Source organism: Protopterus annectens, chromosome 5.part0 (assembly GCF_019279795.1).
Source record: "Protopterus annectens isolate FY-2018-M chromosome 5.part0, PAN1.0, whole genome shotgun sequence".
NCBI lineage: Eukaryota > Metazoa > Chordata > Ceratodontiformes > Protopteridae > Protopterus > Protopterus annectens.
The window spans coordinates 1587678448-1587691131 of NC_056735.1; the positions used below are offsets into that span (position 1 = coordinate 1587678448).

A 12684-nucleotide genomic window follows, 5' to 3' on the forward strand; every position below is an offset into this window, starting at 1 on the left:
TGATTTGTCTTATCCAGTCAAAAAGGCAAGTCCATAAAAGACTGAAGTGTGCCTTCACAGAATGATGTGCTACAAGGCATCCTTCATGACCAGGGATACAATCCAGGTGTCCTGTTGTCAAGGGTTCAGATGGGATAAAAGTCTCTCACTCCTTTAGGAAGTACAGGGGTACAACAGCAGGCACACTGATACTTTTCTGAAAGAAATAGCAGGTAAAGCTCTTTTCATAAGTACAGTCTATGCAGATTCCAAAGACATTGCGGAGATTGCCTGGTCCCTGAAGAGTGCTTTCAGGAGGGGTGGAAATCTAGGACTAATCTATGCCAGTTCCATTGGGATGAAGCCATGACTATGGCCAAATCAAATAGAGTTGGCTGCCTGCTGGTGGTGGGGTTTGAGAGGAGTGAAGTGGCTTTGCCACTTCACCTCTTCTCAGGGGGGAGGGTGGGGAGAACATCCTCAATGTTAAATTGCCAGTGAGGACGGAGTTTATGAGTATGCTGGTTTCAAAGGCAGGCAGGGCAATCCTGAGGAACTAAGTAATTTGCAGTAGTGGCTGACACCCTTCTAATATCCATTTCATAAACTGTTACTGAACAAGCACAGAAGGGTAATTGCCAATATAAGCAAAATCTGAACTGCCCCTCTCAGTCTGCTCTTGCTCACATTTATGGAGGGAAAAACTGACACTTCCAAAAGCTTCATACATCATTGGGTGGTAAGGTGCTGTGGCTCCTACAAAGTCAATAATACACAAAGATCATGCAGTAGCCAGTCTAGTTTCACTCCACTCATCCACAAGACTTTATAGATATAATAAAGCTTCACGAGTGCCAAAAAGACAGTACACTGATACTTTTAGGTTGAGAAAAAGAAAAAAAAAAGGCATCGTTGAGCACAGAACACATAGGAGGGATGCTTCACATCTCTTCCTCAAACTTTGGTATTTTTGTGGGGCTAAGAAGGGGCAGATATGATACAACCATCAACTTGAGGGTTTCTGTAAGAGTGGGGCCATTTGGGAGCGTACTGCAATGAGGAAAATCTCATCTGTCCTGCACATCAACACGTGAAGGGTCAAGCCCCAAGAGCTGGAAGCCAGGTGTCAGGCTACAGGACAGCAGTGCTTGTAAAACCTGAGGACTAAAATGTGACAAAGATGTTCAACAAACAAAGTATGGAAGTTAAAGGGCACTTCCTTATACAATGAAAACGAAAGCATTGTTTGCCAGGGAGGTTCACCATCAGCCAATGGAAAGACATTTGAAAAGCCGTTGACCAGTGGGTGGTTAATGATCTGTGACAAAGGACATAAGCAGTCATCCATCCACCTGGAACTGGTCTGCCTGACTACTGCAAGCCTTTATTTGCTCAAAAGAAATAAATTATCTTCCTTCCTGAATTTATGCACCCTTTCCAAGTAAAAAGTATGAAGAATTTTCTTTCTTCAATATGTCCCACAAGGATCACCAAGAATGAAAAGATTAAGGATACTGCTGAAACTACCAGGGGGAATATGGATTAGTCCCAATGACACCTAATCCTTGTGACAGAGCATACAAGATTCCCTCAGGATAAGAAGCTGTAGCTCAAACAGCTTGTGAGTAGAGGGGATGGCCATCAGTGTCTGACTAAAGACAAGCTTCAAAGACAATGAATTAGGCAGTTTAGGGGGACATGAACCTTGTAACGGACAGGCTTGAAAGTCCTGAGAAGGGCAGCAGGACTTTCAAAAGGTAAGAGTACAGGACCTTTTCAAGATGCTGCTTATCCAGAAAGTCACAAGACCACAGTTTTGTACAATCTGGGGAGGCAGTGGGGTGCAGAAAGTCAACAGTGAACACAAAGTCATGTACCATGACTATGAAACAACCTGAAACTCCTACACCATGGAAGGACAATAAGTCAAGGCCACAAAAGCAAGTTACATGAACGATGCAGACAGGTTACCTCTCTCCCTATATGGACAGCTGTTTCTAATTAGCAATTCTGGTCACTTCAGAACACCTTAGTGGGAGGCATTAAAGTAATAGATTTAAGTAAGCATCTACGCACCATGACAGATTGCCGATGTCCAAAATGACAGTGACTTCCTTGAAATACAAAGCAGTTTTTAGTTTTTCCTGCAATGCCAGGGCCTGAACCCCCCCCCCACCCCCCGCACCAAGATGGGAAAAATAAAAAGAATTAGTGAAAAGTTTTAGAAGAACATTTGCTTGTCATGGGAGACAGAACTCTTGTTATTGTAATGTTACAACACAATGATCACAAATGCTGCTTCCAAAAAAGACCTTCAACTACTTACAACAGTATGAGCTCAATACTGCGTCTTGGAGAAGCAGAACATGCTGTTCAACAGAAGATAGTTTAGACAAATCATTTATAGATCAGAACACACCATCTTACTTGCTACAGTTAATGATGACATCCTCGGGCATGAGTCGTCTTTTTAGCATACCCATTTTGGGGTGGTTTCCACGTCCACGGAAAAGGCCAGGAGGCTCAATCTTGAAGTTAGCTATCCTCTCCTTATGGTTGTCCATGGTACAGAACCCATACTCCTGCAGTAGTCGCTCATTTTCTTCTTTGATTTTCTAGTAAAAATGAGAAATTGCATATCAGCTAAACAGAATTATCAAAAGATATGGTGCTGCACAAATACCATTCACTTCCTTATTTATTTAAAGTTAGACAAATGTCAATTACTCCACATCCCTCAAATCCAAACAGGCCTTTCAAAGTCTGTCACAGAGTTAACACAAACCTGAATTCAGGAGACCAGCAGCACTACAGCATGAAAGTGTATAAAACAGACATGTTTAAGGCTTCATTGCAAACATTTCCATCTTACTTAACACTGATCAGTAGACTTTAAGGGAAGGTGGTTACGGACTATTTTTCAGACATGGAAGAGGTGATAATGAAACAAATTATGTGAACCAGAATAATATGTACACAGAATGAACACAACAGAAACAGAAGACAGACAATCAAGTAAGGTACACATTACAATGCAACAGCAAACACAAAAAACACAAAACAGCAAAATCTAAACAGCAAGCAAAGCTTTAACTAACCAATCAGGCTTTAAAACAAAAATTGCCAAGCAACCTACCAGGACAAAAGAGAGAGACTTCGGCCTTAACTTGCATGGCCAACACAGTAAATACTCATAATCCAGCTGGACGTTACAAAACAAAGGCTAAATGTAGGCAAAAATGAGGAAAATGGTGAGGAGAAATGAGACGAAGCTTAGTCCAAGACAGTGGGTCACAAAAATCAAAGGGAAGGTAGCAAAGGCAGAAAAGGGTCCGTCATAGCTGTACTGTTCTGTCATGCTTGCCTAACTTACCATTTGTGTCACCATATGTGGTGCGTAAAGCACCGAATTGGTGCTTCAGTCTAACAGCAAACATTTTCAATGGCTATTAAAAGGAAAAGCACAAAACTCTGCAGAAATAATTTTAATAATTTTACCTGCGTTTATACAACCAAGGGGTTTGCAGTGAGCTTCAATCTGTGACATCAGCTCAGGAAATAGTGAGATACATCCACAGGCTTTAAATGGACACATGCTACACATATGCAGACGTGTTCATTTTAAAGTCTACAAATCCATGTCTCTGATAACATCAGGGGAAAACAATTTGTTTGAACCGACAGGCTTGTTAAAGGACCACTACGGGCAAATAATGAAAGCATATTTTTTACTTAGTCGTGATTTTCTACACCTCCCAAGCTGCTTTCAACCAAAAAAGTATTCATTCTAAAATTTATTTTTTTCTCCTGCCTACCCTCATGGGGGCAGACATCCTGATGAGAGTATTTTCCTTTGACAGCCTAAACGCGTCCCAAATGCAGTAGGACAGCTCTGACTGTGAGAACAATTAGCCCTACCCTTTGCTGCCAGATCAGACTACCACTCATTTTGAATGGAAAACCTGAAAAATATTGCCAAGTTTAACAGTCAGTAGGATCAAGTGTCATTGACTGTACTGGACCGAGTTTACAAATGTTGTTCTTACGGATGTTATAAACTTTTTCAGAAAGAGGCTTGCAAAAGTGTCAACAAATTACAGAGTTAAAAAAGACTTTTTACAAAGAGCAGTTTTGTTACGGTCAGCTCCTGACCAAGTTACTAGGGATCTCCACTCCTTCAGTGAGCCAGTCTCTCTCATTTCCAGCTAGGCTAGATTCAGCTAATTAGCAATGTTGCAGGACAATAGACAAACAAATCTCAGCCTGGTGTGCCACAAACAGTTCCCTAATGACTCTTCGCTCCTGTGGACTAGCACTATCCCAAGAAAACTGGTGGTGGTGGTGGTGGCGGCACTAAACTCAAGCCACCCTTTTGTCCTATATTTTGATTTTCTCAAATTTACACAGCGAAATATTTGCTTTGGATTGCGTAGTGCTTTCTGGTTGGTCACATGGTTATTTTTTCATACTTATTCTTTTACAGCACAACATGAACCACCTTAGGTAGTGCCAAACTTTACCTAACAATTTAACAGGATTAGTTTCTTCTTAAAAACAGCCTCCCTAGCCTCCTATGTGAGCTAATACTTGTTACTATACTTTCACACAGCCTTTTTTTAGTTGTGTACTTCTCATGTCTGTGTGCGTAAATTTTAGAATGAATACTTTTTTGGTTGAAAGCAGCTTGGGAGGTGTTGAAAATCATGACCAAGTAAAAATATACGTTTTCATTATTTGCCCGTATTGGTCCTTTAACAAGCCTGTCAATTACAAAGTGCAAACATCATCTCATCTGATACCGCGGTGGTATGGTGGTAGTGTTGTTACCTCACAGCAAGAGGTTCTCCCGTTCGATTCTCAGCTTGGCGTGGGAGTGCCTTCTGTGTGGAGTCTGCATGTCCTCCCCGCGGTTGGGTAACGTTCGAAAGACATGCATGCGTAAATGGGCGTGGCTTCGTTGAAGGTTGGGCGCCAAACTGGCACCTTGGAGTTTCGTAAAAATCTACTGCCAATCATTAGCGGACTGGAGTTCTGCTGTGGCGACCCCTTACCAGGAAAAAGCCGAAAGACAAACAACTTCTCATGCATATCTCTTATCCATTCAGCTCCCAAGTTATAAAGCTTTTCTAAGTAGTAGTACTACTACTTTGGTTAAGGTCAGAGTTAAGAGTACATGAAGTAGCATCCATTTCATGAAAAACAGTCCTACAGTGCAGTGCAATCAATTTCATTGTTTGCTCAAGACAAAACCTTAATCAAAAATCATTTTGGATTCTACCATGTCAGAGTAAAAGTGCAAGGCCAAATTAGGTACACTTTTGATGTATGCTGGACTGATAGCCAAACACTATTACCCTTCTGTCCCCATCACACCGTTCTCAACCCATTCAGGCATTTACATACATGTAGACATTTGTATCTTGCAACATTGCCAGTAGCTGTACCAACCACTTCAGAAAACACCGCCGCAATGTCTTTGTCAACCAATGTGATAGATGCATGCTAGTGCCAGACTCCTCACATCTGTTCAGCAAGGCAGTGTCAGTTTGGTTTTGGTCCACAGTTCTCTGTTACACCATATAGATCATAGGGGCATATTATGCCTGCATGCACACAGACAGACGCTCACACAGACACCACTCTCAAGAGCAAGAAGATGCCAGTCCAGGTTTGATCCACATTCTTCTGTTACACCATACATGCCTCCAAACATGCACACACACACACACACACACACACACACACACACACACACACACACACACACACACACACACACACACACACACAGTACCACTGAAGTGAGTTTCAATACCCAACTCTCCACAAAACACTGCTTCAATTTCCACTGAGTTGTCTGAGCTACTGACAAAGTCAACTCATAACACCCCCTTGACGTCACATGCACACACAATGTACCAGTGAAGACAGGTGCTTTCCCCACCACTCCAAAAAAAATGCTCCAAGGTCTATGAGGGCAAACGCCATATATGATGTCAGCTCAATACCAACAATTATTGCAGAAAGCCAACTGCACAGACGTAACTCTCTCCCTAAAAAGTCAGCTTAACACAGGACATTCCATCTTTCAGTTCTTGTTCTTTGTTGCACCATGGACACCCTGTGTACATGCAGACACAAAACAACACACATACACAATGTACCGCTGAAGTGCGTTGCATTACCCACCTCTCTACAAAACATTGCTTTAATTACAACCAAGTGTCAAAGGTACTTACACTGTCAACTCATACAGATCGTTTCTTTGAAGGAAAACAGACTCACAGGTATGACGGAGGTACCCAATGGCAATATTGGTAAAGAAAAAAATACATGAGTTTTGAGTCAGACAGGCAACAGAGGTGAAGAAGCTTCATTTACTGTTAGATACACAAGTGCAAACAGCATCCACACTACTAAATGACTGGCAAGGTATAAAACAATGATACATTTACACTTGGCAGGTGCCACAGCCTGCTGAAAACATGCTGCACCAAAAATGACAGACAAATAAGCACACACAGCAGTCATGTCATATACTTTAGTTATCCTTGCAATACTGATGTGTGAACAATATAAATAATTTAACTGTTATGGACCATTCAAGGCATCCACTGCAAACAGTTACTCACTGCAAACAGAATAACAGTATTACAGGGTATGAAGCTCATCTTCTGCAATACATTTATCATACTTGTAGCAAGAGAACATGTACTAGTAAGCCAATGGTTCGAGAAGAGTAACAGTCTAACATGTATAAACTATGTACCAAAAGATGAAAGTAGTGATGCTCTTCTGAAAGTAAAAGATAAGCTTTCTGACGTCTGCTGAGCATCTTGGGTGACATTATATACGTATGTATAAATATCTCTACAGCACAAGGCGTAAAACATTATATATGTATATACATATATGTATGTATATAAATATCTCAATAGCACAAGATGTAAAACATTATATATGTATGTCTATAAATCTCTATAGCACAAGGTGTAAAACATATGTATATACATATATGTATGTATATAAATATCTCTACAGCACAAGGTGTAATTATATACATAAATACATATATGTATGTATAAATCTCTATAGCACAAGGTGTAAAATGTTATATACATATATGTATGTATAAATATCTCTATAGCACAAGATGTAAAACATATACGTATGTATAAATATCTCTATAGCACAAGGTGTAAATGCAGTGAGCTTAAACAGGACAGATGATTAGTTTTAATCCAGCTTGCAGCTACATACATTATATATATATATATATATATATATATATATATATATATATATATCTATCTATATCTATCTATATCTATATCTATCTATATCTATCTATGTGGAGTGTGACATCCCCACAAATTATCACATTGATAAGGAACTAAGCATGGATCAGTCGTGAGGGACTTGGGCACTCAGGTGATAAACTGAGTTTAGACCACCATATTGCCTCCGTTGTACGCAAAGCTTTCTACACGGCCCACCGCATTAATAAGGATATCTCATCCAGGGACAAGGTGATCATAAGTTTCCTGTAGTCTTCCCTTATAAGACCCATTACTGAGTGCAAGACCCCTTTTGGCATGTACCTCACAAACTACATGCAGCAACTGGGGAGACCAGAGGTTCCTCACCCGGAGGATTCAGGGCCTCAAACATCTACCCTACACAGATAGGCTAAAAGTCCTGTCCCTCTACTCAGTCTCCTACAGACTCCTCAGAGGTGACCTCTGTCTAGCATACAAAGCAATCTCAGACCCTGCCCTGATGGGACTGCTGCATATCCGCAAGTCAAGCTCCACTCGAGTAACCCACAGACGTGACCTCAACCTGATCTGTGACATCAATAGGACTTGTTGGTAGGACAGATTTGTGTCCCAGAGACTCCCCCTTTTGTGGAATAGACTTCCTCTCCACGAAAAGCAGAGCACCACTAATTCTTAAGTGCAACCTGGATAACTGGATGGAAAACAGAAAATACATCCCTGGGATTTCACCTGTGTCCCTGTTAGACAGTGGCACAGGGTGCTGACAACATGGGCTAAATTCTTGACTAGGCTTGTAAGGGCCTCAGGGTCAATAACCTAGTAATGTCCTATGATACATATATATCTATACATATATACACACACACACATACATATAAATATATAAATAAATATATATATAAATATATATATATATATATATATATATAAATATATATATATATAAATATATATATATATAAATATATATATATATATATATATATATATATATATATATATATATATATATATATATATATATATATATATATATATATATATATATAAATAAATATATATATATATATAAATATATATATATATATATAAATATATTTATTTTTATTTTATTTTACATTTGTTTACCGGGTTAGTCCAACTGGATACATATCCCTTTTCAGCAGAGACCCGGGGAGAAAAGCTCCACAGTACAACAGGTTTTAAGTTACATTTCAAAAATGGCAACATAACATCGTAAGATATAAAAAGTTAACATAACAGTTGCATGAAAGTTCAGGGAAAAAAGAGAAAAGCATATACATAGTTGAGACAAGGTTTAGGTTTGACATTTCATCAATTTCATAATAACATGGTAAGGTAGTACGAAGTAGAGACATAACAGTTGCAAAAAAGTTCCAGGCAAAAAAGGAAAACATATACATAATTGAGACAAGGTTTAGGTTTGAGTTACATATGTACAGTTTTTAGATTTTCTAGTATGAAGAGACATCATGTTAAAAATTAGCTATAACTTAAGTAATTCATAAGATAAGTAGATTAATAAAAACATATGATCTTTGGACATTATCAAAGCTGATATTATAGGCTCCATATATCGGTAAGGAAATATCGAGTAATATGCTCGTGGAAGTTCATAGCTAGGGGTGTTACAGTGAGGAGATCCTGTACTATAGTTTAGAACAGCAGTAATAAAAAAGAGAGAGAAAAAAGGCATCGGGAGATAGTATGGGTAGTATTGGTATTTTTAGGATTAGTCAGGTTTGGTACAGGAACATAGCCAATGCTCTTTTAGGAAAGATTTGAGGTTGCTTTTGAACTTGCTCAGGGAGGTAGTTAGTCTTAGGTCACTGGGAAGGGAGTTCCATAGTTTTCCAATGGAATTGGCATAAAGAGCATCCCCACCTAAGTTATTAGTTTTGATTGTATTCGTTCACTGTTGGAGGATCTAAGGCAGCTGAGATTAGAATAGGGGATGAACAGTTTGTTTAAAGAGGGGGTTTTATGTGGTTCCTTGATTATTTTAAATGCTTCAGTAAGTTGATTAAGTTTAAGAAGATTTGGGAGTTCTAACCAGGCTAGTTTTTTTAGGTTTAGGCAGTGATGAGTATGGTACGGTTCTCCTGTTACAAATTTGGCAATATGATTATAAGTCATAGAGAGTTTGTTGAGCTCAGCTTTATTAAGGAAGGAGAATACTGGGGAGGCATACAGTAGGGTGGAGAGAAGATGTGTACGTGCAATGGTTAGTTTGGTAGTAGGGGTTAGAAAGTTTTTAATTCTATACATAGAGCCTAGTTTTTTGTTTACATTTTTAATAGTTTGGCTAATGTGCATGTCAAATTTGAGCTTGTGATCGATAGTTACTCCAAGTAGTTTGGCATTAGTGGGGCTCTATGATGGTACCATTTGTAGACTGAACTCGGAAGGTCGTATTATTAGTAAGTGTAGGGTGTTGTGCTAAGGAAGAGGCTGAGGTGGGGAAGATTAGTAGTAGCTTAGTTTTTGTTGGATTCAAGATAAGTTTCTTCTCAATGAACCATGTTTCTATTGCAGCAAAGCAGTTTTGGGTAATTACTTGGAGATTATGGAGGGAGGCGTCGGAGCAGATCAGGGTGGAGTCATCTGCATATTGAATGCATGTTGAATTGGGGATTACTGTATAAAGATCATTTATAAATACAGAAAAAAGAAGGGGACCAAGTATAGACCCTTGGGGAACTCCTATGGTGTTTGGTAGTAATTGAGATAGCTTGCTTTGCCACTGGACAGCTTGTTGTCTCCCTGACAGGTAGTCTTCAAACCAGCTTAGGGCTGAGTAGTCAAGGTGAAATGTTTTCAGGGTATGGAGCAGTGCTTGGTGATTAACCATATCAAAAGCTTTTGATAAGTCCAGAAAGAGCGCAGAGGTAATTAGTTTATTATTACGGTTACAGTTGACTGAGTCAACAAAGGAGAGAAGGGCAGTGGTTGTACTGTGATGGGGGCAAAAGCCATGTTGGGTGTTAGACAAAAGATTATTTAGGGTTAGATGGTGGAGGAGTTGCTTATGAACACATCTTTCCATAATTTTTGCTATTGGGGACATTATTGCTATAGGTCTAAAATTGGATATTTCCATGGAGGCACCGCCCTTGTGAAGTGGGATGACATAGGATATCTTCCACATTGCGGGGATTTTAGACTCAGTAATGCTTCTATTTATCAGAATGGAGATAGGATAAGCTATAACCTCTGATGCTATTTGTAGGTATTCAGCTGGGAGTCGATCGGCTGATAAGCTGGATGGTTTAAGTTTCTTTAATAGGGAGCTAATATAGGAGGTTGAGATTGGTTGAAGGTTAAAGGCAGGTGGAGATTTACCAGCCGAATTGGCTGTGAGGGGGGTAGGATTAGTTGAGGAAGGTGAGAAGGAAGGTAAGTTGCCGGCTAGGGACTGGATGGTCTCAGTAAAAAATGAGTTAAACTTATTGGCTATTTCATCTGGGTCTTTACCAGTAAGTTTAGAAGGGGTAGGAGTAGAGGGTTTCCCAGAGTGAAGAAGGTTATTAAAACCAGCCCAAAACTTTTTAGGGTTATTCTGATGTTTATCCTGTAGGGGGCAGTAATAGTTTTTTTTATCTTGGATGATATGTGACTTAGTAATATTCCTTAGCTGCTGAAATTTAATACGATCTAAGGGCAGTTTCGTGGATCGCCACTTTTCCCAAGCTTGGTCTCTAAGCTTAATTTTTGATTTAGTTTCCTTAGTTAGCCATGGTGCTATGCGAATTTTTGATCTTATAAGGCGGTTTGGTGCATGGGAATCCAGTATTTTTAGAAATGTGTCGTTAAAATAACTCACACTCTCATCTAGGGGAAGTGTCTTAAGGCTTGACCAGTTACAGGATTTAAGTTCGTCTAGGAAAAGTTCTGGAAGAAATTTTTTCTTATTTCTAATATGTCTATATATAGGAGGTCTTATTAAAACCATTTTGTCCTTCCTTATGTATGTGATTAGGTGGTCGCTGAGATCATTGGGGAGGGTACCTGTGGTATAGTTATTAGTATCTTTGTTGGTAAGAATCCAGTCGATGGTGCTTTCTTTTTGCTTAGTATTACCAATTCTTGTAGGGGAAGTAATGTGTTGGGAAAATCCATATAGGTTAATGGGTGGGGGATTAATTTGGTCAGTGAATTGTGCCCAGTCTATGTTGACGTCTCCCAGTATAATGGTCTCTTGGGGGTAGTTTATGGTTAACCAGTTTAGGGTTACTTCCAAGGTTTCCAAGTTTTTCCCTGGGGGAATGTAAACTACAATGAGATTAATGGTCTTATGTTTATTTAGGCATATTTGTAGGGCAATTAGCTCCATGTTAGCGACCTTAGGGGGTTGAGTTGGGTTCAATATGATATTCAGAGTATTTCTGAACATTACCGCTATTCCACCACCTTTTTTTTTTATCCGATCAACCCTCCACATATTAAACCCAGGTGGAAGTATCTCTTCATCCTTAGTGGATGGTTTAAGCCAGGTTTCAGTTAGGCATATAATGTCTGGGAGATGCATGGCTAATAATGCATGAAGATTCTGAACCTTATTATTTATACTTCTAAGATTGAGATGAAACATAAGAAGAGTGCTGGAGGATTTTGAGGCTACATTTGGGTAAGTGGAGTCAAGATTGGTAGTTGGGCCTGGGTTGGGGTGTATATCCCCATCTTTGGCTATACATTTTTTCAGTTGGTCAATTAGTTTTAGTAGTTTAAAAAATATCTTTTGAATATGTTTAGTAGTAGTTACTTTGGGGTATCGTTGAGTTAAGATTTCAGTTTTGAAGTATGGTGTAGAGGGGTAAATGATAGTAGAAGTAGGATAGGAGGGATAATTTGTATATTTGCATGTGTGGCCATTTGGGATATGGATACCAGATAGAGTGTAATTTTCGTATCTGGTTGCAAAGTAAGGGATAAGTAATAGTACCGCTAATATTGAAATAATCGTTATTACTTTACACATGATTATGTATAAGCAATTGGCAGTCAGAGTAGGTTGCTTTTGAAAGTGCCTGTTAAGGTTTAGGTAGATGGGCGGGATTGTGGGAGGGGAGGTATCCAATTGGTGGGGGGCTGTGATTGGTTTAGAGTTAGTGGGTAGGGTTTACTGACCTCATAAATGTACAGATAGTGGGGGCGGGTGGGATATGGGGGCAGGGTGGGGAGCGGAGCGAGCCGAGGCATGAAGGCGAAGCGGATACACAACTCAGGAGTTTGCAAGGTCCCAAAGCCGGCTACCTGTAAGTAACAGGGCTGCTATTTGAGTTGCTTAGAATTGAAGTAAATTTCACTTAGTCTTTAAGCATATTTACATGAGCTGATTTCTGATTAAGTTTCCGCTCAACTGCTTAGATAAATCCCTGGTTAGATAACCAAATGAGTATAGGGA

General features: G+C 39.5%; 1 protein-coding gene across 1 annotated transcript in view; it reads right to left on the minus strand.

Annotated features, from left to right (window-relative positions):
- The window catches only part of LOC122802395 (DNA topoisomerase 1-like), a 498452-nt gene that overhangs the window by 219005 nt on the left and 266763 nt on the right, over positions 1-12684 (minus strand). The window contains exon 10 of the mRNA XM_044072020.1: positions 2407-2594. Coding sequence (XP_043927955.1) covers positions 2407-2594 — 188 coding nt within the window. The remainder of the gene's footprint in view (positions 1-2406; positions 2595-12684) is intronic.